This window comes from Monodelphis domestica, chromosome 1 (assembly GCF_027887165.1).
Source record: "Monodelphis domestica isolate mMonDom1 chromosome 1, mMonDom1.pri, whole genome shotgun sequence".
NCBI lineage: Eukaryota > Metazoa > Chordata > Mammalia > Didelphimorphia > Didelphidae > Monodelphis > Monodelphis domestica.
The window spans coordinates 254,449,079-254,476,591 of record NC_077227.1 but is presented as its reverse complement, the minus strand read 5'-3'; the positions used below and the strand labels follow the sequence as shown (position 1 = coordinate 254,476,591).

General features: G+C 40.0%; 1 protein-coding gene across 1 annotated transcript in view; it reads left to right on the top strand.

Moving 5' to 3' along the window:
- Nucleotides 1–27,513, top strand: part of IFT43 (intraflagellar transport 43) — a 116,651-nt gene that overhangs the window by 28,057 nt on the left and 61,081 nt on the right. Inside the window, exon 3 of the mRNA XM_001374626.5 lies at nucleotides 7,908–7,972. Within this exon, the coding sequence (XP_001374663.2) occupies nucleotides 7,908–7,972 (65 nt within the window). The remainder of the gene's footprint in view (nucleotides 1–7,907; nucleotides 7,973–27,513) is intronic.

The following is a 27,513-nucleotide window of genomic DNA, read 5'->3' as shown; positions in this document are numbered from 1 at the left end:
ACTCTTACCTTCCTTCCATCTTAGAATCAATACTATGTATTGCTTCTGGGCAGAAGAGTGTTGAGGTCTATGCATTGGGGGTTAGGTGACTTGCCCAGGGTCACATAAATGGTTAGTGTCTGATGTCACATTTGAATCCGAATCTCCTGTCTCCAGGCCTACCTCTCTACCCACTGAGGCACCTAACTGCCCCTGAACTCTGATGTTGTACCTATGTATGTATCCATATGAAAGGAGAGATGGCGTTTTAGAATAACAAATGTAAAATGAACTAGTTTCTGAGTCAGTCAGTGACTGCAGACAACTATCATTTTGGCATCTGATTCTTTTCTTTTGTTCATCAGGGTCCTTGGGATCTGAGTTTGTTCCTTATAGTCCCAAATTGACTATTTCCATATGTCTGCTTTGGCTGAAAGTGTTTACTTTTATGTAGAGTTCAATAACCAGTTGAGACGGTACATCACTTTTCATTAACCAAACTTCATTGAAAATAAACAAAAAAAAACCTCCAAATTCATAGTAAATGTTTTCTTTATTTATGAGATAAAGCAAATTTTAAGGGAAAAGATTTTGAATCAGGGCCTGAACTTTTTAAAAATCAAAACTGAAAAGCCAGGTGGCAGCATGGTGGTTCGGTAGATAGAGAGGCAGGGAGGTCAGTGTGACCTTGGGCAGGTCACTTGATCCTACTTTCCTAGCCCTTACCCCTCTTCTGCCTTGGAACCAATTCACAGCATTGATTCTAAGATAGAGGATAAGGGTTTTTAAAAACAAAACAAAACAAATAACAACTACAGAAAACCTGAAAAGCAGATGCTTGGTTAGCAACCAGTGGAATCCTCCTTGACTTTTCCCATCCTGTCTCATAACTAGTCAGTTACCAGTTTTCTCATATCCATCTCCTTCTCTACATTCATATAGTCACCATCATGGTACATGGTGCCACCCTAACCATATAATCCCCTCCTTACTGGTTTCCCTATTTCCATTCGCTTCCCCTCTTTATTCCATCCTCCACATCCATTGGGTCAAACTCAAAAAGAAACAGTTGTGGAAGGTGGAGGTAGGGGGGCATATTAGGGGTTGGTGATGGGGAGGAAGGACATTCATAAAGATCCCTGTCAGTTGCATATTGTTTTAATTTTAAAATGTTATGTTAAGGGGGAAGCTGAGTGGCTCAGTGGATTGAGAGCCAGGCCTAGGTAAGAGATCCTGGGTTCAAATGTGACCTCAGACATTTCCTAGCTGTGTGACCCTGGGCATGTCACATAACCTCATTGCCTAGGCCTTTGAACCAATACACAGTGTTTTGATTTTAAGATGGACAGTAAGAGTTTGAAAAAAATGTCATTTGCTATGTTTTATTATAATTTTATTTTTCATTCAGTCATGTTAGTCATGTCTGATTCTTTATGACCCCATTTGGGGTTTTCTAGGTAGAGATACGTGGTAGTTTGCCATCTCCTTCTCCAGCTCATTAAAAAAAAAAAAAAAAACCTCCAAACCCTTGATTCTAAGGCAGAAAAGCAGTAAGGAAGGGCTAGGCAATAGGGGTTTAGTGACTTGCCTAGGGTCACACAGCTAGGAAGTGTCTGAGGCCACATTTGAACCCAGGACTTCTCATATCCAAGCCTGACTCTATTTGCTAAGCCTCCTAGCTGCACCTGAGTTTTGTCTCCTAAATTTAGCTCAAATACAACCTCCTCAAAAGTCTTTCCTGATCCCCTTAGTAGTGAGCACTCTCTCTATTTACAAGTTACCTCGTATTTCTGTGTGTGCCATATTCTATCTGTAGAAAGTACTTGAGGGCAGGGAATTCTCATGAATCCATGGATCAACAGATATTTTTGAAGCACTTATTATGTACCAGGCACTATGCCAAATTCTGGGAATACATATAAAATGCAAAAACAGTTCCTGCCCTCAAGAAACTTGTATTCTAATGGAAATTATAGTGTTGGGTTTTTGTTTTTTTTTTAATATACCCAGAAGCTAGTCCAGTGCCTGGCATGTAGTAAGTGCTAATTAGCATAAACTTGGTAAATTGAATAAATATTTTCCTTCTATGATGTCTGAACATATTTCTTTGGGGGCTTTCATATTCCTTGAATGAATGGATGAATGAATGAATGAAGAAATAAATGAATGAAGCATTTATTAAAGTTACTATGTGCAAAGTAGGGGCAAGTCCAGTGGATAGAGCACCAGACCTGCAGTCAGAGACTCATCTTCCTGAGTTCAAATGAATCTCAGACACATATTAGCTGTGTAACCCTGGGCAAGTCACTTAATCCTATTGGCCTCCATTTCCTTATCTGTCAAATGAACTGGAGAAGAAAATGGCAAACCATTCCAGTATCTCTGCCAAGAAAACCCAAACGGTATCATGCAGACTCAGACATGACTATGTCAACCCAGCAACAACAACAACAAATGTGCAAAACACTGTGTTAAGCTTGGGACATAAAAAGCAAAAACAATTCTGTCCTCAAGAAGCTTACAGTCCAATGGGGATTAGTAGGTGTGTACATAACCACACATATATATACACACACATGTGCACACATACACAGAAGCCAGCACTGTGCCTAGCATGTCAGTACATGCTTACTTAGCAAAAGTTTGTTGAATTAAGTTGAACTGAATGTATATTTTCTTTGACAGGATCTAAAAGTGTTTCTTCTTGGACTTTCATACACCTAGAATGAATGAGTAAAGCATTTATTAAGCATTTACTAGATGCAAAGAACTATGCTGAAGTGCTAAGGATAGAAACAGAAAAACAAGACAATCCCTGTTCATTGAACTTCCATTCCAAGGGGGAAGACAACACAAATAGAATGTTTCACTTGCAGGTCATATGGAAAAATTCCATAATCATTAGGGGTGCAGGAACCAAGCAGATGTTTCTTCCTTAATGTCATTATTTAATGTCCCTATTTCCCAGGTCAATTTGCTGGTCAAATTGACAGTGGTAGTGACTTGCCTGACACAGTCAGAGACATCCTGGTTCTCCTGTAGGGAGCCCTGCTACTTCAGCAAAGTTGACTTGCCTGCCCTGGGTATCGCTGTTGGAGATTCCCTGGATAATACCTATGAGGCTTGGGCTGGAAAAAGCAATGGTGTTCTGGGGGTTATTGCCACTCCCAGGATTCTTGTGCCTGATTATTATTGGAAATTTGATCCATAGTTATTACTGTCCCACCCCAACTCCCCAGTGATTACTTCCCTCAAGCATAACTGTGAAATCTGGGATAGAAGGAGGTCCAGGGGTTTGGGAGACTGTTCTGTTCCCAAGGCTCTCGAGTTAAGGGTCTTGAGCTATCCTGGTCAGGAAAATTCTCTTCCTGGAAGGAGCATTATTTCCACTGAGTGGTTTATGTTTGGCAATGTAGAACATCTTCCTCATAGAGCTGTTGAGGTTGTATATCAGGATGATGTGGATCTTGCTTTAATTAAATATCCATGTTGGGAATTTGTGCCATTCAGAATGCTTCATTGAACCAGGCTCTTAATGGCTATAGGAATACCAGGAGTGGAGGTGGAAACTCATTTGTTGGCTGATAGCTATCATAGGTTTTTTCTAGGGCTAGTTTTGAGGGCTTCTGGTGTGTATGAGAAGTTTCCAAACTCAAAAGACTCCTTTTTTGGCACCACAATATCTTTTCTGTCTTGGCATTTTAAGAATCTGGGGGAACCATATAAAGATCAGAAAAAACCTCTGGTCCCTGAAGAACTCTGTATGACATGGTGATTCCAGATAGTTGAATCCTGGCCCATTCGGATGAGACCATATAAAGATTCTCTTTCCTGAATTTCCTTCTGCCTCTCACACGATCTTGTTTGAAGAGACCTGGTATTTTGGGACCCTAGCCTCTAGTCATGTGTTTCCATGTCTTTACTCCCAACCATTCCTGCTCCTTGTTTATTTTTGGAGAATGAATATTTTTGCTTCTCATACGGAGCTATGCAGGGTCTTGCCCCCTCCTTCCATCAGGCACCGGCCACTGGCAGGCAATGCTCATTTCCCACACTCCTAGTCATGACTCTGGCTTTCGAGAAAGAACATGAGGGATGCACTGCCTAAGGGCTGCTGTCACCCCCTTCCTATTTCTGTCTGTTTCAGTGATGTACCTCTTAAGAATCCTTTTTTAATGAGCCTTGGGAACATTACCTGGGAATTGCTTGCCAAATTTGGAAGTTGTTTTCCCATTTTGTTGCTTGAGATTATTCCCCTGTATTTCAGTAGCAGGTTGATTTCTTTTGTTTTAATTATTTTTTACTCACACATTTTGTCCTGACTCTAAGACTCAAGCACATTCCTCACAAATCAATCAGCCATCAAGTATTTGTTAAGTACCTACTATGTGCAAGATCCTGCTGGGGATACAGATACTAGGGAATGAAACAATCCCTACTCAAGGGAGCTTACATTCTGTCCTTCCATCTTAGAATCAGTACTGTGTACTAGTTCCAAGGCAGAAGAGCTCTTAGGGCTAGGCAATGGGGGTTAAGTGACTTGCCCAGAGTCATATAGCTAAGAAGTGTCTGAGGTCAGATTTGAACCCAAGACCTCCCCTCTCTAGGCCTGGCTTTTAATCCACTGAGCCACTTAGCTGCCCTCCAAAGTCTCCATTCTAATGAGACAGATAATAAGAACATACAAAGTGCATGTACCTTATAAATATAAAGTTTATATATATATATATAACCTGATGTTTTTGTTGTTCAGTCATATCTGACTTTGTTACCCCATTTGGGGTTTTCTTGGCAATGATACTGGAATGATTTGCCATTTTCTTCTCTAGCTCATTTTCCAGATGAGGAAACTGAGGCAAACAAGGTGAAATGACTTGCCCAGAGTCATATAGCTGGTAAGAATCTGAGGATAGGATTTAAATTCAGGTCTTCCTGACTCCTGACCTTCTGCTTTATACATTGAGCTACCTAGATGCTCATAAAAGAGATATAAAGTAGTTAAAATACAAGGAATGAGCTGGAGAAGGAAATGGAAAGACACTCCAATATCTTTATCAAGAAAACCCCAAATAGGATCAGGTAGAGAGTCTGACTGGAACCAATGAACAACTTCAGAAATGGCTACTCTAGGCACTCAAAGGATGAATAACGGCAATAGGCATTCAAAACTGGGGTAAGGATTCCAATAAGGGTTGAGAAGGTTTGGAAAAGCTTAATTGAGGGCGTAGGACAAGATAAAGCCAAAGAACCACCTTCTACATAAATAAAGCCTTTCCTAATCTCCCAAGGTCTATTGCCCCCCTCCAAAATACATTTGACAGATGAGGAAACTGAGGCAAGCAGGGTGAAATGACTAGTCTATGGTCACACAGCTGGTAAGTGTATGAGGCCAGATTTGAACTCAGGAAGACTCATCTTCCAGACTTCAGATCTGTCACTTGATCCGCTGCACCACCTAACTGCCCATGGCAAATGCCATCAAACAAAAAAGACTTCCAATGTAATCATGGATATTTATTAACTGTGTGATCCTGCACATTTTCTTATGCCTCAGCAATTTGTCAGCTATAAAATGGGGATAATAATAGCCCTTGCCTCCAAGAGTTGTTGTGAGAATCTAATGAAATAATCGTTTTTAAATTTATTTTTTTAATTTTACTTTTATTTTCAGTTCCAAATCTCTCCCTCTCTTAGCCCTTCCCACACTCATTGGGAAGGCTAGACATATGGTATGCATTATATATATAAGAAGTCATACAAAACATTTCCTCATTAGCCATATTATGAGAAAAAAAGAAAGAAAAATAAAGAAGGGAAATAAATATGCTTCAGTTTGTTCTCTGGGTCCTCCAACTCTCTAAAACCCTAAAAAAATGAGATAATATTTATAAAGTACTTAGCACAGTGCTGACCATGAAGTAGGTATTTAACAAATGCTTGTTTCCTTCCTAAGTTGTAATGATCTTTACCACACAGTACCCCTATTTAGTTAGATAATCACAGAATCTCAAAGATGGAAGGGAAATGAGAATTTATCTTTTCCAGTTCAAACCAGAACAAGAACAGCCTCATCAGCATCTCTGACAACTGCTTTTAGCCTTGGCTCAAAGACCTCCAATGAGAGGGAATCATTCCTCTGAGCTTTGCTTGCATCATCTGTAAAATGAGAGGTTTGGACTGGGAAATTTCTAAGATCCCTTCCATCCCAAAAGCCTATGAAATTCCTTTCAAGGCAGCTCATTCCAGTTTTGGTTAGCTTGAATTGTTAGGGAATTTTTCCTTCTATGAAGCAATTGCTTTTTTTTCTTTAATAATGTTTTGTTTTTCTCAATTATATGTAAAAAATAATTTTTAACATTTGTTTTAGGAAACTTTGAGTTCCAAATTCTCTCTCTCCCTATGATGGTAAACAATTTGATTAAGATTATATGTATGCAACTATGCAAAACATTTATATGTTAGTCTTGTTGTAGAGGAAGAACATATTAAAAAACATGAAGAAAATAAAGTGAAAAATAATATGCTTCCATTTGTATTCAGACTCCATTAGTTCTTTTTCTGGAGGTGGATAGTATTTTTCATCATGAGTCCTTTGGCATTGTCTTGGGTCATTAGGAGAATAGCTAAGCCACTCACCATTGATGATTGTACAATATTGCTTTTACTGTGTACAATGTTCTCCTGGTTCTGCTCACTTCACTCTGCATCAGTTCCTGGAGGTCTTTCCAGCTCTTTTTGAAATCATCCCATTCATCATTTCTTATAGCACAATAGTATTCCATTACCATTATATACCACAATTTGTTCAGCCATTCCACAATATGAAAGTAACTAAGGATTGTGTGCCATAATCAATCAATAAGCATTAATTAAATGTCTACTATGTGCCAGACACTGTACTAAGTCCTGGGGATATAAAAAGAGGCAAAAGACAGTGCCTGTCCTCAGGAGTTTACAGTCTTATGAATAACAAACAGGAGGAATTCAGAGAATTATGATTATGGGAAGACTAATGCGAACTAATTAATTAAACGGAACTAGGAGAATTATAGACTGAATAGTTATAACAATGTGATGAAACAATTGAATTTAGATCAAATACAAAAATTATCCAACATTGACTCCAGACAATGGCTATGAAAGTATACTTTCTATTAAGAAATAGCAAACCATAAAGAGAGCCTTTTCAGTCTCAGATGAATTTGCTCAACTTGGTTTTGGTTTTATTATTTCGTATAAGGGAAAGTTGGGGGCTATTAAGAAGCAATTCTAGATTTTAAGCTTTTGCTTTAATCAATAGATTTTTTTTTTTAGTTTGGAGAGAATTCTTTGAGCAATTCATAGGAAATTTCAATGAGCCTAACATTTCAGGCATTTACCGAAGGAGTATTGACATTTCTAAAACAGTGAAATAGTGATAAATATTTAAATACTAGAAAAATTAATGTTTTTACTATTACTTTACTATTTTTACTATTTATTACTAATTTTAATTGATTTGCTCTAAATATTTTACTAGTTTAATCTTGATTATTCAACAACAACAACAAAATGAAACTACTTTTCAGTCCTAGTGGTTGGTACTTTTGTTTTTTTTTGCTCCACTTACTTAGGTGTTATTCATAGTCACTGAATATTTTTAGGCCTCATATTCTTAAGTCTTAAAATTGAGTTTTCCAATTGCTCCATTGCAACTTACTATTTTCTGCCTAAATAATCAGTACAGGTTTAGTGAGCCAATATATATTTTATGAAAGAGTTTTTCTGTGAACTTTTAACAAAAACAGAGTTAAAGTAGGAATCCTGATATTACAGTTTTTGCATTAGTTAAATTCTTCATCCTGAAGAAATGCTTTTGGTTCTGTCAACTATGGGCAAACAAGTTGTTGTCAGAGTCAAGTCTTCTTTTTTTCCCTTCCTATTTGCAGGGTCCCCCACCAAAGCCAGCTCGACGACAAGGAGGATGGGCAGATGATTCTGTGAAAATCTCAAAGTAAGTACCAGAAGTGACCTTACACTGAACTTGATTGTTTTCTTGTCTTTCCAAATATAGTCTTGAAATAAATCCCCCCAAATGGAAAGGATGGGTGATCTGGCCTCAGTTATCTCCTAGCTTAGAGATCCTGGGCAAGTCACTTTACCCCTAGCCTAATTGCCTAGCTCTTATGACTCTTCTGCTTTGGAACTAATAATTAGTATGAATTCAAAAATAGAAGGTAAAAGATATAAAAAATATTTTTAAAAAAAGGATGAGTAATAGCGGCCAGTGAGCTCTGCTGGTGGAATTCTTCAACACACAAGTTATTCAGTCATTAAGTGTTTAGGCCCAAGATGACCAGGAAACTATGTCAGGGAAGCCAATAGGTGCTAGGGGGAGCTTTGTCCTGGGCTCACTCCTTTTTGGTAGTGGTATTAGTAGTGGTGGGGATTGGCATGTCAAGACAGGGAAGAAAAGTGTATCAGGAAAGCTGAGGCCTGGCAGACCTTGGTGGCAAATAGCCTTCTTTTTTAGGTAAAGCCTCCCCATGTTGTAGATGGGAGCAAAGAAGTTTGTCAAGGAAACATTGGTCCTAACTTCTAGAAGTAAAGCTGACTTAAGTTGTATTCATTACACCATGCAGAAGTTCTCTATTTTCAAACTCTTATCTTTCATAAGAACTAATACTAAGTAACAGTTCCAAGGCAAGAAGAGTCATAAGGACTGGACAATGGGGGTTAAGTGACTTGCCCAGGGTCATACATCTAAAAGGTATCTAAGGCCAGTTTTTAAAATTTTAATTTTATTAAAAAATTTTTTTCCGTGGTTACATGATTATTGTTGTCTTCCTTCCCTCTTCCCTCTCCCATCCCAGAGTTGGCAAGCAATTTCACTGGGTTATACATGTATTATCACTCAAATCCCATTTTCATAGTATTCATTTTTGTAGATGAGTAATCTTTTAAAACCAAAACCCCAAATCATATGCCCATATAAACAAGTGATAAATCATGTGTTTTCTTCTGGATTTCTACTCCCACAATTCTTTTTGTAGATATGGACAGCATTTTTTCTCATAAGTTTCTCAGAATTGTCCTGGATCATTGCGTTGCTGTTAGTAGAGGTCCATTACATTCGATTGCACCTCAGTGTATCTGTCTCTCTGTACAATGTTCTCCTGTTTCTGCTCCTTTCACTCTGTATCAATTCCTGGAGGTCTTTGCAGTTCTTATAGAAATCAAGCAGTTAATCATTCCTTATAGCACAATAGTATTCCATCATCATCATATATCACCATATCATATTTGTTCAGCCATTCCTCAATCAAGGGACATTCCTTCATTTTCCAATTTTTTGTCCCCACAAAAGTACAGCTATAAGTATTTTTTGTACAAACAGAACTTTTCCCATTAAAAAATATCTTTGGGATGCAAACCCAGTAGTGGTATTGCTGAATCAAAGGACATGCATTCTTTTAAAATCCTTTGGGCATAATTTAAATTGCCTTGGTTGGATCAATTCATGACTCTACCAGCAATGCATTAGTGTTCCGACTTTGTCACATCCCCTCCAACTTTTATTATTTTCCTTTACTGTCATTGTGAGGCCAGTTTTCAACCCAAGATCTTTAGGCCTGGCTCTCTATCCACTGGCTACCCCTATTCAAAAGTTCTTAATTTTGGGTCTGTAAACTTATTTGGTAAAATAATTTAATAGCTGGATTTTAATAGAATCAATTAAATTTGTAATCTTATGTATTTTATGCTATAGATTTATTTGGAAAAAGAGTCTATAGGCTTTACCAGACTGCTGATGGGTCATGACACAAAAGGGTTAAGAACCTTTGTGCTACATAGTCATTCAGGCTAGATATTGATGTGGGGTAGGTTTTATATAGCCCTTCTATGAATCAGGACGGTAGTTGTCATTAATTTTCTCTTTCTACCATATCCTTATCCATTCTCCTCATATAAAACTGAATCAAGATTTCCATTTACTAAAAAAGGAAGGTCAAGCAAATAACACCGTGTCATGAAATCACAGAATAACAGTATACAGTGCTGTGTATAATACTTCCAGTAGAAAGTCATTCAGCTTCAGCTTGAAGACTTCCATTGTTAAGGAGCCCAATATCTTCCTGTAACTCATCTCATTGGTTTTCACTGAAGAACAGAAGAAACTTAACGAGGAATTTTTTTTGCAGAATGAGGTAATTAATAACAAAGATCCTTTTCAGTCACAGGATTCTAGAAAGATATATCTTAAATGTGAATTCTCTCACCTTGGCCCAACTTTTCTAGAATTTCAAGAGTAGGCACTCTCCTAAATAAATAAGGCTTGTGTGAAGCTATTTTTGTTCTTTGTGGTTCTTTGAGATTTATTGATAATTGAGAAATATTTAGTCAAAACATAGCAAATAAAATTGTCCAGTCTAATCATCATCATCATAGCATTTATACAGCACTTTGAAGTTTTCAGAGTACTTCCCAAATATTTTTTTTTCTCCTCACAACAACCCTGGAAGGTAGATGCTGTTATTATCCCCTTTTTGCAGATAAGGAAACTAGGCAGACAGAAGTTAAGTGATATCCCCAGGGTCATACAGCTGATAGTGTCTGAGGCTGGTTTTGAACCTAGGACCTTTTAACTCTAGATATAATTTTGTATCTAGTAGATCAACTGATAATCATACTAAGTATTGTCTTTGAAATACATATTATAACTAGTTTAAGACATTAACACTAACTATAGGTTATGTGGAAACTAGAAAGAATATGAATTTAATATCTATAGTTTAGGAGTCCAGTTGTAGTCTTTGAAACTAGAAGAGCAATCCTCTCCTCTCCTCTCCTTTCCCCTTACCTTTTGTTTTAGTATCAGTTCTAAGGCAGAAGAATATCAAAGGCTGGGCAATCAGGGTTAAATGACTTCTCCAGGGTCACACAGTTAGGAAGTGTCTGAGGTCAGATTTGAACCCAAATACTTCTGACTCCAGGCATGGTGCTCTCTCCACTATACTATCTAGCTGCCCTGAATATCAATATTTTCAAGCTTAATGTCCTGCTTTTAATTGAACAGTAATATTATTTAGCATATCAGTTGAGTAAAAAAAAAATTGAATCTACTTAAAACAAACTGGACTTATCTCTTAATCTCTATGTCTCTCTCTTTCTTCAACTAGTAGAGAGGCTCTTCCTGCCCTATACCTATGTATTAGGAGTATATATTGACTTTTGGTTCTTATCCTCAGGACAGGGGAGTGATTCGCATGTAAACTTTGTACTGGGGGAGAGGGAAGAGAGTAAACATTTAGAGAGTGCCTATTATATTCCAGGCCTGTGCTAAGCACATCTGCAAATATTATCTTGTTTGGTACCTTACAAGGTGAGTGCTACTAACACACGTACTCTGTACTAGTAAATCTGAAGAGAACACCCCATTTTTTCTGTTTTTAGAGAACCAATTAGCTTCCTACAGTCAGTGTTGATCCAGAAACAGATACAGGAGATGGATGTTCTAGTGTCTCTTTTCCCCCAAAGGTCAGCCGAAGCTTGTATGGTCGTGTATGGTCTTTCATTCTCCACGGTCTGTAGCCACAGCTATAACTATAAGAGGCCAGTGAAATCTCCCATGCCTTAGAGGTCAAAAGAGGAGATATTGGCAGTTACTTATCGAGGCATTCAAAAAGTCAAGTAGTATAGCATTTATTAAGCATCTTCTCTGTGTCACGTATGATACTATGCACTAGAAATATAAAAAGAGGCAAAACCAGTCCTTGCTCTTAGGAGCTTAACAGTTTAAGTGGGGCTGTAGGCGGAGTGGTAAACAACATGCACCAGAAAGTTGGAGATGGATGGCAGTGCCTTGGACAGAAGGCATTAGAATTAAAGGTTTCTAATAGAATTTAAGCTGAAACTTGAAGGAAGCCATGAAGTAGAAACAAGGAAGGAGAATATTCCAGGCATAGGAGACAACCAGTAAAAATGCCAAGAGTTCTTTGTGTCATGAATAGGAGGGGGACAGTGTTTTTGGGTGGCAACTTGGTGGTTTAGTGGATCTGGGTCTGGATTCAGGAAGACCTGAGCTCAAATCCAGCCTCTGACATTTACTAGCTATGTGGTTCTGGGAAGGCTACTTAACTTCTGCCTGCCTCAGTTTCCTCATCTGTAAAATGGAGATAATAACAGCATGTACCACCTAGGATAATTGTGAAGATAAAATGAGGTAAAGTTGGTAAAGTGCTTTGCCAACCATTAAGGTGCTATATAAATGCTATTATGATTATTAATTACTGTTTTCATCCTCCTTTCTCCATGTTGTAGTTAAAAGTATGTTGAATTTTAAGTCAGAGGACTGCGTTCAAATCCAAGCTTTTAGTGTTACTTTAGGCAGGTTAATGAAGTTCTTATTGCCTTGATATTCTCTTCTATAAATGAAGGAGTTAAGTTAGATAATGTTTAAGGTCATTTCATGCCCTAAATCTCTGCTCTTAAGATCTCTTTCTGGCAGGCATTATGAGCACTTTTAACTTGTAACCTCCTTCACTGTGGGTGCAGCAGCAATAATGGACAGAAGATGGAGCTCCCTTTTATGTCACTGATCTCACTACCAAAATGCTTTTCAGAAGGAAAGAAAGCATCCACTGAGAAAAGACATCTTGGCTCTGTTTAGGTCATAGGATGTTCAATGAGGACTAGCATCCCTGGTGTGAGACTTGCCAGGCCCTTTCCAGGGCTGCTTATACACCTTTGGTGTCATCCAACTCTCACTGTGACTCTAACAAGCTACAGTATGCCCAGCAACCATACCCTCGGAAAACCATTTTGGCAGATAGGCTAAATTCAGCTGAGGTATCCAACAAACCACAGACCCACTGAAGGTAACCAGTGGGCCACAAACCCAATGGTAGGTTAAGGGAATGCCACCCCAAGCATGTGAAGACCTCCCCTAATAGAATGGGCTGATGAGAACAATTTGTTCAATGGTTGTGTAAGTGGCTAAAGCAAGCACTGTGGAGTGTTTAAAGTATGGTCAGAAATTGAAGATGCCGAAGTCATCTACAGCATCCCAGGCCAACACCAGCCATCCTGAGTTTTGTCTTGACACTGGGCTTTGATGACTCTGGAAGAGAGTGAGGCTCATGACTTGGTACAACTTTGCTTCACTTGAATCCAATTCATGTGTGAGCCAAGATATCACCTTTAATGTCACTGGACCTCTTTGAAAAACATAGACCAAAAAAACTGGTCTACCTTTGATCAGGAGTTTTTGATATTTTTCATCCTATAGGTAGATAGTACCCACTTTCTCCACTCTCTACCTTGTTTCATCTGAAACAGAAAATCTCATTCTTTGTTTCCCCTTTTTTTTGTGGTAGCTACTTTTAAGACTGGGAAGAGCCATAGGTTAAGGGGATGTCTACATCAGAGAGAAAGTGTGTTGTAGGGGAAAGAATCTTGGACTTAGTTTCCTATCTCTATTCTTTACTCCCTTGGAGACCCTGGGTCTTACCTCCTCACATAACTCCTCTGGGCTTTAATTTCCTCTCTTTAAAAGGGAGTCTGGGGTGGGGGGGCGGGAATCTTAGACAATGACTTCTAAAGTTCCTTTTTTTTTTTTTAAACCCTTACCTTCTGTCTTGGAGTCAATACTGTGTATTGGCTCCAAGGCAGAAGAGTGGTAAGGGCTAGGCAATGGGGGTCAAGTGACTTGCCCAGGGTCACACAGCTAGGAAGTGTCTGAGGCCAGATTTGAACCTAGGACCTCCCGTCTCTAGGTTTGGCTCTCAATCCACTGAGCTACCCAGCTGCCCCCGTAAAGTTCCTTTTAACTCTTAATTCTCATACAATAGCCCAGAAGCTAGACTAGCATGATAATCAAATAGCTATTTGCCACCATAGAACTGGTCTCCATGGTCCCTATTGAATTTCACTGTGAACCTCCATTGGGAAAGGGTCCCAGCACACTATCTGGCTAAGAGGAATGTCCTGCAGAACTACAACAACTAGTAATGATTAGAATTATTTAGTGCTTATTCCATATCTGCAATATCTATGGAACTATAAAATTAGCATAGACCCCTATTGTGATCTTAAGATTGGAATTATCTTAAGATGATAATATCATAGATTCAGAGCTAAAAAGGATTTTGGAGGCTATTAGTTCCAACCTCTTCATTTTACAGTTAAGGAAACTGAGGGATAGATAAAGTAAGTGACTTGACAGTGATCACACAGCTAGTGTGTATGAATTGGCATTTGACCCCTGGTCTTCCTGACTTGCAAATTCAGCACTCCCAAATTCAGCACTCCATTCACTATGCCATAACTCAATCATCAAAAATAATCATTCTGGATTTGCACTTGAAGGTCTTACCTTTTGGAGAGAGATTCTCAGTGAATTCTCTTCTTAATTGTGAGAACACTATAGTATCTATAATAGAGGGTAGCATGTACCAGTGGTCCACCTTGGTGTCCAATTATGCCAGTATCTCATACATAAGGGGGAGGGAGCAATACACTTTTGTCAGGATTATCTGAGTGTAGGGTAGCCTGCCCTTGAATCCAGGCATTTTAATCAACAATCAATCCATAAATATTTATTTAGTACCAACACTTTGCAAGCTCTTGTGCTACATACTGCTGAGAATCCACTAGGAGGACGAGGAAGAAGAGGGGGCTTACTGTGGGCAGAGTAGTCAGGTCCAATTTCACAGCCTTAAAAAGACAATAGAATGTACATGTATTTAGGAAGGAGTAGGGAGGGTTATGGAAAATGGTATGGAGGTGAGGATACCCAAGATATAAATAAAGGACAGTGAGTTAATTAGTCTGGTTGGAGCCCAGGATCTGTATAGCAGGAAAGTACAGGAAAATTCAGAATTCCAGCCAGAGGAAGAGTTTATTCTATAGGCAATGGGGAAACCCTAGTTGTTGGTGCTACAGTTTCTTATGTTCTTAACCTTTGAAGGTGCAGTAATTCTATAATGACTTGACTTTTCATAGCTTTTATTGTCCAAAAACTCTCCTAAGCAGTTGATGGCAGCTCAGTGAATCCTTAGCTAAGATTCCTGAATAAGTTATCAATTATATAGGAAGATATGACTAGCCACTCTGCTATTTCTATTAAAAGCATTTGTCCCTATCCATCCTTCCAAGTGGCAGGAAGCAAAGGCCCTGTGGGTCATGGAAGAGCTTACCATGGCAATTGACATTAGAGGCTCACATTATAGATTCACCTACATGCAAAACGGAGATCCTTCCTTCCTTCCTTCCTTCCTTCCTTCCTTCCTTCCTTCCTTCCTTCCTTCCTTCCTTCCTTCCTTCCTTCCTTCCTTCCTTCCTTCCTTCCTTCCTTCCTTCTTCCTTCCTTCCTTCCTTCCTTCCTTCCTTCCTTCCTTCCTTCCTTCCTTCCTTCCTTCCTTCCTTCCTTCCTTCCTGCCTTCCTGCCTTCCTGCCTGCCTGCCTGCCTGCCTGCCTTCCTGCCTTCCTCCCTCCCTCCCTCCCTCCCTCCCCTCCTTCCCTCCCTCTCTCCCTCCCTCCCTTCCTCCCTTCCTCCCTTCCTTCCTTCCTGCCTCCCTTCCTCCCTTCCTTCCTCCCTCCCTCCCTTCCTTCCTTCCTTCCTTCCTTCCTTCCTTCCTTCCTTCCTTCCTTCCTTCCTTCCTTCCTTCCTCCCTCCCTTCCTCCCTTCCTCCCTTCCTCCCTTCCTTCCTTCCTTCCTCCCTTCCTCCCTTCCTCCCTTCCTCCCTTCCTCCCTTCCTTCCTTCCTTCCTTCCTTCCTTCTTTCCTTCTTTCCTTCCTTCCTTCCTTCCTTCCTTCCTTCCTTCCTTCCTTCCTTCCTTCCTTCCTTCTTTCCTTCTTTCCTTCCTTCCTTCCTGCCTTCCTGCCTTCCTGCCTTCCTGCCTTCCTGCCTTCCTTCCTTCCTTCCTTCCTTCCTTCCTTCCTTCCTTCCTTCCTTCTTTCCTTCTTTCCTTCTTTCCTTCTTTCCTTCCTTCCTTCTTTTTTCTCTAGGCATGACTCTCATTCTAATGAAATACCTAGCTGCTCCAAGAATGACTGTAAGGGATTCTTGCCCTGGATAAATTTGGGGACAATAAAGATGAAAAGAGAAGTTAAACCCCCTGAGAAGAAATGAGGGATTTCAAGTCTATGTAAGACTCAAGAGGCAGAGAAGATGAACAGACTGTTAGATTTGGGAATCAAGAAGACCTGGGTTCAAATGTGGATCCAGGGCAAACCACTTAGCCTCTCTTTGTTTTCTCATTGGTAAAAATGAAGGGACCAGACTTCATGTCCTTTTCAGCTCTAAAGTTATGATCCTTTGATGCTATGGTTTCAAGCTGGGAGAATTTGAGAAGTTGAATTAAAATGATTCCTAGTGGGCAGCTAGCAAAAGGTTGAAGTCAAGAACTGCTCTAAACCTTCCTATTTTGAGAACATTCAAACCTTCCTCACCATCCTCATCAAAATAAAAGGTTTCAAAGGACTCTCAGCCTAGTGGTGGGTTACCCATTACCATGGACAGGCCTGCAAAATGGAGGGAAGGGGGCACGGGGCTTGTTAGCTATCTACTGTTGATGGGAATGGACAGACACAGCAGTGAGGAACAAAGCTGAACAAGGCAGGACTAAACTTAGAAAAAGAAGGAAGAAAAGGAAGTCTGATTAAGTTTTGTCTCAAAGTGTCTGTTTTTGGGTTTGTCCCTGCATTGATCTGCAAGGGAATGAGGCAAGTAATGGCCCCTCAGGGACCTTCAGGACTTTCTTCTCAATGTCAGCCGTCATTTTCAATCACCCTCTCCCTCCCAGCCATTAATTTTGGCCCAGGATCATGGGGACTTGTCCATCTATCACTCCTAATTGACACTAAATGATCTGTCAGTTTATTGATGAACGGCAGGAGTGGAATTGTCACAATATATTTTACTTTCTAACAACTCCTCCTGACAATTTTACCTTGTCCATCTCACTCTCCTCACATAAATCTCCATTGGCCTCTCATTCTTTCTCATGGGTTATTCTAGTGCCAGTCACTTCCACACCATCTGCACGCATCAAGGACATCAAGATGGCAGTCGGGCTGTCTTGTGTCAGGCTCAGAGTCTCATTCTCTCTCTCTCTCTCTCTCTCTCTCTCTCTCTCTCTCTCTCTCTCTCTCTCTCTCTCTCTCTCTCTCTGTCTCTCTCTCTGTTTCTCTTCCCCCCCCCCTTATCTGTCTTCTTTCTTCTTAATGGCCAGCCAACTCTTACATCTTGTTGGCCATCAAAAGTCAAAAGTGAAAAACAAGAATTCAGAGCCCAGAGCAGCTATGGCTCAGTGGATGGAGACAGGAGGGCCTGAGTTAAAATCTGGCCTGAAACTTCCTAGCTCTGTGACCCTGTAGAAGTTACTTAACCTCCTGTGCCTAGCCCTTACTGCCCTTCTGCCTTGGAATCAATACACAGTATTGATTCTAATATGAAAAGAAAGGGTTTAAAAAACAAACAAAGAATTCAGAGCCCTAGGAACTCTTAGACTTGTGAGTTTAATGGTGGAAAGAGGTTTCATCCCTTTAAACTACCATCATTATATCCTAGTTTGTATATTAGAAAGATATGCCCCTCTGGCAAGTTTGGCATTTTTTAGGAATATGACAATTGTTCTGTAAGAACATTGTCAGTTGGGGCTTTGAAATTTTTTTCATTATCCTAAGCCCAAGAAAATATATGTGATGAGTATGATTGATTTAATTTTTTTTTAAGCTGAAGAGCTTATTTGCAATTATTGTTTAGTTGATTCTTACACTGGCCTTACCTCTAGTCCATTATAGAAAATGGCCCAAGATGTAGTAGGCCCTCACTGATCAAGACTGCACAAGACAAGAAGCTAAATGTCACATTACATCTAATTTTACTTGGGGAAAACTGAGCCCCAGGAAGAATATGCCAATAGTGAACTTGAGGGACAATGAAGTGACTGAGTGGATTGAAAGCTGGTCCTAGAGAAAGGAAGTCCTGGATTCAGATTTGGCCTCAGCCACTTCCCAGCTGTGTGACCCTGAGCAAGTTACTTCACTCCCACTGCCCAGCCATTACCTCTTTTCTGCCTTGGAACCAATACACAGTATTGATTCTAAGATGGAAGGCAAGGGTTTGTTGTTTGGGGTTTTTTTTTAATAGCAAATTTGAACCTCAGTCACCTGATTCCTATTCAACTAGCAATTCTTTTAATAGTAGTTTCCATTTTAGTTCTCTCCAAGGAGACTTCCAATTGGAAGGTTGTTTTCTTGGTGCTTGTCTTTCACTTAAAACCTAGAGAATAACTGAAAAATGGTATAGGAGGATAAATTCTGTGAGTCCTGTGTTGTTTTGATTAAATTTTGTTTACAGTGAACCCATGGGGCAGCTAGGTAGCTCAGTGGATAGAGAACCAGGCCTAAAGTAAGGAGGATCTGGGTTCAAATGTGGCCTCAGCTACTGCCTGGCTGCATGACCCTGAACAAGTTTCTTAACCCCCACCTTTACTGGTCTTCTGCCTTGGAACTGATACTTAGTATTGATGCTAAGACAGAAGGTAAGGGTTTAAAACAAATAAACAAAAAACCTAGTGATCCCATTGCTGAAGACAAAGTAACTAACACCCAGTCTCTGTAATGAAAAGAGACATTCTCCATGCAGTAGGGGAAAGTGGAATGTGTATTTTTATATGGAAGACATTGATTGGTGCTCCTAAAGAAATTGCCCTCAAATATCCCTTCCACCTCTAGCCCTTCCTCTAGATCTTTGACTATTCCAGATGTAGTTTAAAAGAAGGATGCATCACCCTAATTGACCCCCCTTCCAGTTTTCTCCTTCTTCTGATGGAAAAGTGAATGAAAAAACATTATGTGTCACATGTCATGCTGACATTGAAGCTGAAGATTCACTGGAGAGATAGCCTTTGACCTCAAAGAACAAGTAGATGGAACCATAAGGCTTTGGATTCATATGTCTACACTCTCTCTACAAGCAATAGCAATGCTCTTAGAACAAATAAAAAGGGGAGTGAAATGCATGAGTGGTGGCATTATAGAAAATGGCACAAGATGTAGTAGGCCCTCACTGATCAAGACTGCACAGTTGGGGGCAACTAGATAGCTCAGTGGATAGGGAAAACCAGGGCTGGAGATGGGAGGTCTTGGATTCAAATGTGGCCTTGGACACTTACTAGCTCTTTGAGCCTGAGTAAACCATTTAATCATTGGCTGCCACAGTTTCTTCAACTGTAAAATAGGAATAATAACAGCACATACCTCTCAAGGCTATTGTGAGAATCTAGTTAGGTAATATTTGTAAGGCACTTAGCATAGTGCCTGATATATAGTAGGTGCTATATATAAATGTTCATTCTCTGTCCTTTTATCCCTTTTTGATATCTTCTTACAACTGTAACTTGTTGAAGTCTCTGAATTCTAAGGTATGATTGAAAGGTGGAATTAGGTTGCCATTTTGCTCACAGTGAGTATTGGAATGAATGGATGAAAAATACCCTGGCACGCTTAAGTAGGATATGTGTGAACTTTCCCAATATTTCTCCTACTTGACCTAAGAGTGATGGTGCCTTGGAAGTAAAATAAATGACACCTACAGATGATGGATCTATTTTCTGCTGATTTTTGAAGTTTGCAGAGTGTTTGTTTTGATTACTTTTATTCATAGAGAATCCATGACCAGGCATCAGGCATGACATTTGTTACAACTGAGAAGCAGCCCTTTAATTTTCCTCCAAATCCATGGAAAATGTGATCAAGGTGTTTTTTTTTTTTTAATTTTAAAATCCTGACATTCTGTCATAGAATCAATATCAAGTATCATTTCTTTTTTTTTTTTAAACCCATACCTTCCGTCTTGGAGTCAATACTGTATATTGGCTCCAAGGCAGAAGAGTGGTAAGGGCTAGGCAATGGGGGTCAAGTGACTTGCCCAGGGCCACACAGCTGGAAAGTGTCTGAGGCCAGATTTGAACCTAGGACCTCCCATCTCTAGGCCTGGCTCTCAATGCACTGAGCTACCCAGCTGCCCCCTCAAGTATCATTTCTAAGGTAAAAGAACAATAAGGGCTAGGTAATTGGGGTTAAGTGACTATCCCAGGGTCACACAGGAAGTGTCTGAGGCTAGATTTGAAACCAAGACCTCCTGTCTCCAGGCCTGGTGCTTGATTCACTGTGCTACCTAGCTGCCCCAATCAAGATTTTAAATGTGTTGTATGTGCTGCATATTATAAGAGGATGGGAGGAAGGATAGATTATTTCTGACCCACTCCTCTTCAATCTCCTTTACTTCGTCCAGGTCTTACCTTTTAACCTTAGTGTCTCCTAGAGTTCTGACCTGGATCCTTTTCCTCTATGTGCTATCACTTGGTGATCTTCTTAGCTGGAGAAATTAAATTATCTCTGTGCTAATCATTCTTAAATCTACTAATCTTTCCCCGGTCTTTAGGACAGCTAGGTGGAAGTGGCTTGAAATCAGAAAGTCTCATCTTCCTGTGTCCAAATCCAGATACTAACTGTGTGATCCTGGTTGCCTCAGTTTCCTTATATGTAAAATGATCTGGAGAAGGAAATGGCAAACCACTCCAGTATCTTTGCCAAGAAAACCTCAAATGGGGTCAGAGAGTCAGATATGACTGAAAAATGACTGAGCCTTCCTGCTGACCTTAAGTCTGGCATCTCTAACTGCCTATTGAACATTGAAAATTGGATGCCCCAGAGTTAGCTTAGCTTAGCATGTCCAAAATTGAACTCTTATTTGTAAAGCCTCCCCCTTTCCAAACTACCTTATTACAGTTGGAGGATGTACTCCATCCTCCCAGTTCCCCTAGCTTGTGACCTAGGTGTCATCCTCAGTTTCTCACTCTTTCTCACCCTCCTTCCCTCTTATCCAATCTCTTGCCAAGGGCTTTTAATTTCATCTTTGTATCATCTCTTGTATAAGCCCTTTTCTCTCCTCTGACACTGGTGCAGGCCTTCATCCCTCACACACAGACTATTGTTATTGTTCTCCCTGTCATAGATCTTTCTCCTCCTCAGTCCATCCTCCAACTCAGCCTCCAAAGTGATCTTCTTAAAGAACAAATTTGAACATATCACCTTTCTCCCCCTTTCCCCTCACCCCTAATCAATAAATTCCAGTGGCTCCCTATCACCTCCAGGACTAAATATAAAAACACTGTGGTTTTCAAAGTCTTTAATTACTTGCCCTCTCCATTTCCAATCATTTTACTTCTTATAGCAATATCCCTCCTACCCCTACTTATTCTTTGGTCCAATGACACTGGCCTCCTTATGTTTCTTGAACAAGATACTCTATCTCCCAACTCTAGCTATCTTTATTGGCTGTCCCCATTCCTGAGATGCCCTGGCTTCCCTCATTTCTATCAAGGCCTGGCTAAAATATCACCTTCTACAGGAAAATTTTCCTGATCTTTCCTTTCTTTTCTTTTTTAAACCCTCTCTTCCATCTTAGAATCAGTACTGTGCATTGGTTCCAAGGCAGAAGAGCAGTAAGGGCTAGGCAATGGGGGTTAAGTGACTTGCCCAGGGTCACACAGCTGGGAAGTGTCTGAGATCTGATTTGAACCCAGGACCTTCAGTCTCTAGTTTTGGCTCTCAAACCACTGAGCCATTTAGCACTCCCTTCCCCCAATCCCTCTTAATTCTAGTGCCTTTCCTTTGTCATTCAGTTCCAATTTTTTCCCTATAACATTTGTTTGTATATAGCAGTTTGCATGTTATCTCCTCTCTTAGACAGTGAGCTCCTTGAGGATGAGGAGCAGTCTTTTGCCTTTCTTTGTATGCTCAGTACTTTCAGCACAGTGCCTGGCATTTAGTAGGTGCTTAATAAATGTTTATTGTCTGATTACTTTGCTGTTACTGAGAAATGTTGTTTGGGCACAATTATCCTATGCTCCTTTGGATAAGATAGCGATGTTAAGTACAAAACAAGCAGGAATGGTTCAAGTTACATTTTTTTGGAATCTGGTGCTAGGGGAGTCATGCCTGGTGTCATAAACTCAATTTGCATGTGCAAATGACTAAGTCAGAAATAATTGGAATCTTGAAAATCTGTCATGTGTTTCCCAAGTGAAGGGAATAGAAATCTGTTCCCCAAAGCCGCACGTGCTATTATAGCACAGAGAAACTTCACTTCCTGCTCTGAAAAGTTACAGTAAAGTGGCTGTCAAATGTCTGCTGGTGGTTTTCTCCTTGTAGAGATAGATGGAATAATTCTCCTGGGCAGGCTCTTGGCTGGCTGTGGTTAGGGATAAACCTGATGCTTAAAGGGAACATGATTTTGACTTGAAGTCTGGAGGCCAACTATAACATATTAGCTGCATTTCTATAAGGAGGCCGAAGTTCCACCAGTCAGCTAATGTATCTCTCAGTGGTGGACAGCTGGTAGCACTGGACCTATAAATTAGAAAGTTATTGTTTAGTCATTTCAGTACTATTTGACTCCTTGTGTCCCTGTTTGGGGTTTTCTTGGCAAAGACCCTGGAGTAGTGTCCAGCATTTTTCTCCAGCTCATTTTACAGATGAGGAAACTGAGGGAAACAGGGCTAAATGATTTGCCCCAGTTTGCATAACTGGTTAGTGTGTTATTATTAATCTTTTCCAGTGGTTATGTAGGAGACAGACATTTTATGGATAACCATCCCTTACTGTTGGTCCTAAGGCAGGGTTGTGATATAAGAGGGCCAATGAAGATGTGGAAGGAATTTAGAGGCTCCTAAAAGTATCCTTTAAAAAAAGTAAACAATCATTTTAATCAACCAGGGTACCCATAAAACTGATGCATCATTTCTCCATTTGTGTCAATCATTTTATGTCTCATTTTTAGGGAATTCTCTTGTCCCATCAATCTTTTCCTTCAGCCTCTCTCTTATGACATCTTGCCCACGGGAATGGGGCTGATTAGCTTCAAATGTTCAACCGGAGATTAAAGCTAGGAAAAGAGATAGTAATTCCTACTCTAAAGAACCTTGAGTTTCTAGATTTCACTTTATTGTATGTTGCAAATGAGGCCATATTTGTGGGGTTTGACCTTTATAGATTCCTGGTAGTTTCACTATTAAATGATCAATGTATGTATCCCCAAACCTATATAGCTTTCAGGAATCCAGTCCAGTTCAACAGATACTTGTTACATATTTGCTATGCACAGGGGTTCTATATATGACAGATAAAACAATGAAGAAGATGCTGGTTTTGACCTCCTGGAGTTAGAGAAGTTGAGTCATATAGAAGGATGGCCCTCAGGAGGAGCTTGTTAAGTCTGTGTCTCTTTTAGGTGTGAAATTCCTTGACAAGGCCAAGTCCTAAGGAATCTTAACAAGGTTGGCACAGAGGAGACTTTTTGTTTTGACACTGATGACCCCTCTTTAACAAGGTGTAAGCTCACCTTATCTTTGGTATCACAGGGTTGACTCCCCTTGATGATAAAGTCCCTTGGTATTTTTCACCCATTTCTTTGCAGATAAAGGTAATATCTGAGGCACCATTTTGAATTTGGACTTTAAAATAGAAAAAAGGAGGAGGAAACACAGGCAAATGGGAATAGAGAAAATCAGAGAGAGATGGACAGAGAGAAACCCAGTTTTATATATGCTTGTGTATACATGCACATTTACATACACACACACACACACACACACACACACACACACACACACACACACACATTCTGATTCCCTGGAGAAAGTCTGTGCACTATTTGGCTACATGGTTCCATCAGGGGAATTAATTGCATATGTGACTCTAAGGCAACCAAGAGGGCAACATATAAAGTAGGCTAACAGTCCTGAAGCAATTGGAGTCCCTAAACAAGCTGAGGAATTCTAGGACCAAGATTCCTATACACAAAGGAAATATCCCTGGACTGAGCAGCAGCTGGAACAGAGGAAGAATGCAAAACAGAGTTATGCTGTGGAGTACTAAATCTGTACCTTGTATTGGTATGGGAATTTATATGGAATATACATGGTCTAGGTAGGGGCAGCTAGGTGGTGCAGTGGATAGAAGGCTAGATCTAGAGTTAGGAAGGCCTGAATCAAATTTGACCTTGGACATTAGCTGTGTGACTCTGGGCAAGTCACTTCACTCTGCCTCAATTTCCTCACCTGTCAAATGAGCTGAAGGAGGAAATGGCAAATCACTCCAGCATCTTTGCCAAGAAAACCCCAAATAGAATCATGAAGAGTTATACATGAAGAGTTATGACTGAAACCAATGAAAACAACAGGAGGTAAACAACTCTCTAGTGACCTCTATTTTTGAGCCTAGCAGGAGGGTTTAAAGCAATGAACACCACACTTTTCTAATTGCATACCTCTATCTATAAACATTTGTGAGCACAAAACATGTGTCCTTCTGTACTGATAATTTGTTGCCACAGTGGATAGAGCACTGTCTGAAGTCAGGAAGACCCGAGTTTAAATGTAGCCTCAGATACTAGCCGTGTGATCCTGGTCAAGTCACTTAATCTGTTTGTCTCAGGTTTCTTAGTTGTAAAAATGAGGATGATAATAACACCTACTTCTCAGGGTTGTGTGAGGAGCAAATGAGATGATAAGTTAAAGTTCTTCACAAACCTTAAAGCATTTTATAAATGCCATTTATTTAACCCTTTAAGGTTGAAATAATGAAATATTAATGGTCAGTAGGATGTCACTGGAGTTTATTAGTGGCATTATGATATATTCAGACTAGTGCTTGAGGAAAATCCCTTTGACAGTTTTGTGAAGGGCAAATTAATGATCAGCAGGAAGGTCTGAATTCTGGTAGTGTCTGTGTGAGTAGACAGAAGGGGATAGATGTGAGAGATGCTGCTGAGGAAGGAGTAACAAGATTTAAGAGTAGAGCAAAGGAAAATGAAGAGATGAGGATCACTCCAACTCTGTGAACCCAGGTGACAGGAGCTAGTGTTCCCTCTGCAGAAATGGGGACTATGGAAGAAGAAAGTTTGGGGGGAAAAGTAATGAGTTCTCTTTGGATCTGTCAGGTTTTATACATACACACATAAAATACATATACTCTCTCACACACACATATGTAAAATGTTAAGCTTGAAATGTCCAATGGGTGGTTGATGATGCAGGACTGGATTTTAGGAGAGAGACTGGGATGGGAAATATCGGCATAGAGATAATTAAACTCTTGACAACTGATGAAGTCACCAAGTAAGAGAATATACTGAGAAAAGAGAAGAGAGTCTAGAAAGAGCCTTGGGTACACCCACAGATAGGGAGCAGTGTGGTTGGAATGGTGATCCAGCAAAGGTTATAGAGAAGGGTCCATCAAACATGTAAAGGGAGAACTGAGTGAAAGCAGTGTTACCAAGAGGAGAGTGTGGATGACTGTGTGGAAAGGATGACAAGTATGAGACTTGAGAAAAGGCCATTAGATTTGTTGATGAGGAGGCCATTAGTAACTTAAAAAAACAAAAACAAACCACCCTTACCTTCTGTCTTAGAATCAATGTTGTGTATTGTTTCAAAGTCAAAAGAGTGATAAAGGCAAAGCAATGAAGATTAAGTGACTTGCCCAAGGCCACACAACTAGGAAATCTGTAGCCCAGGTTTCAACCTAGGACTTTCTGCCTCTAGACCTGGCTCAGTCATTGGTAACTTTGAAGAAAACAATTTCAGTTGAATGCGGAGTCAAGAACAATGTGGCCATTGAGAACTTGTAAGATTGGAAAGATGGTGGTACTATATGGAAGTAGAGAGGTTCAAAAGAGAAGTGAGTTTGAGGGAAAGGTATAATATAATTGTACCCCATCTATGCCTGCTCATCTTGTGTAGCCACACCCTGGTAAAGCCATTTTGGCACATAAACTAATCCAGGTTGAGGATAACCAACAGACCTCAAACCCATTGGTGAGTTAGGGGGATACTTTCTCCTGGCACCTGAAGACATTCCCCCACCCCCTTCAGAAAGGGCTAATGAGAACAGTTTGTTCCACTGGCCATGAAGCAGAGCTATGGACAATTTAGAGCTTGGTCAGACATTGAAAATGCCAAGGTCACCCAGTGCATCTCTGGCTGTCTCCAGTTATCTAGGCTTTTTGTTGTGCCACTGAACTCTGGAAGAGAGAATGAGGCTGACCATTTTGTGCAACTCTGCTTCAATTAAATCCAATTCATGCACAAATCAAGATGTGACACCATGATGTCATTGGTCTTCGAAACAAAGGACAAACAGCAACCACTTAAAAATCCGTGGTTTCCTTGGGATCATTCCATGGTTCCCACTTTGGAAACCTATGATCTAGTGAATTATATAGATCACCAGGGGACACAGAGCTCACCAACGAGAGAAGAGAAATTGATCTGACTCTTTGTTGCCTTAGGTGTAAACATCATTTGTATTCCATGCTTTTTGTAGGGTAGAACAAAGCCTATTCTATATTTGAGTTATGATAACCTGAGGACTTTAAGGGAATATGGGGGGGGGGCTTCCCTTCTATGATTCAAAGAGGGGAGAAGAGGGGCTAAGAAACTTGTAAATAAATCATTTTAATTAAAAAAAAAAGTTGAGAGCCTTTGTTTTTGTAGACTGAGGCATAAGCCAAACTCTGGTATTCCTGGATGATACTCTGAGTGGGAGCCAAAGGGAAATTCATATGAGGAGTTTCCAAAATGGAACCCTATCTATGTAAACCCAGAGCCTCAGATTAGGGCCATAGGTTACAGCTATATACAAATAATGGTTTTTAAAAAACCAGAATGTAGGAGTTTATGGCACAGAGAATTTGTTTCTGGATCAGGGAAGATTCCATGAGAGGGACGACAGATCTTCCAAATGGAGGGGACAGAAATATAGACTGTTTAAAAGGAAATAATAGTCTAATTTAGCTATAACTTTGAATAGAGAGAGGTACGGCCAGAAAGGTATACTGCAAATCTGATTATGAAGGGACTCGAATGCCAGGATATAGAATTTGGCCTTTATTAAATAAGGAGTCAGTTGTGGCAGCTAGGTGCCTCTGGGCCTGGAGTCATCCTGAATTCAAATCCAGTCTCATATACTTACTAGCTGTGTGTCCTTGGGCATGTCACTTAATCTTGTTTGCCTCAATTTCCTTATCTGTAAAATGAGCTGGAACATAACAAACCATTCCAATATCTCTGCCAAGAAAACCCCAAAGGAGTCAGGAAGAATCAGATCCAACTAGAAAACAACTCAACAACAACAACAAAATAGGGAGTCACTGGCAGGTTTTGAACAGGAGAGCAATGTGATCAGATCTGAGCATAAGGAAGAGAAATCTAGCAGTTAAATGAAGAAAGGATTAAAGCCAGGGCACAGCTGGAGACAAGGATATAGGTCCAGAGACTTTTATAGTAGTCTAGGCATGAGCTAAGGAGAACATGAATTAGGGTGGCAATTGGAAAAATGGAAAAATGGAAAATAAAAAGGTTATAGGCATGAGATGTAGAACCAGCAAGATTTAGCAATTAATTGCTAATAAATGTTAATTGTCACAAGCGCAAAAGAATATAGATGTCTCACTTGTGAATTTGTTCCCACAACTGGAAAAGT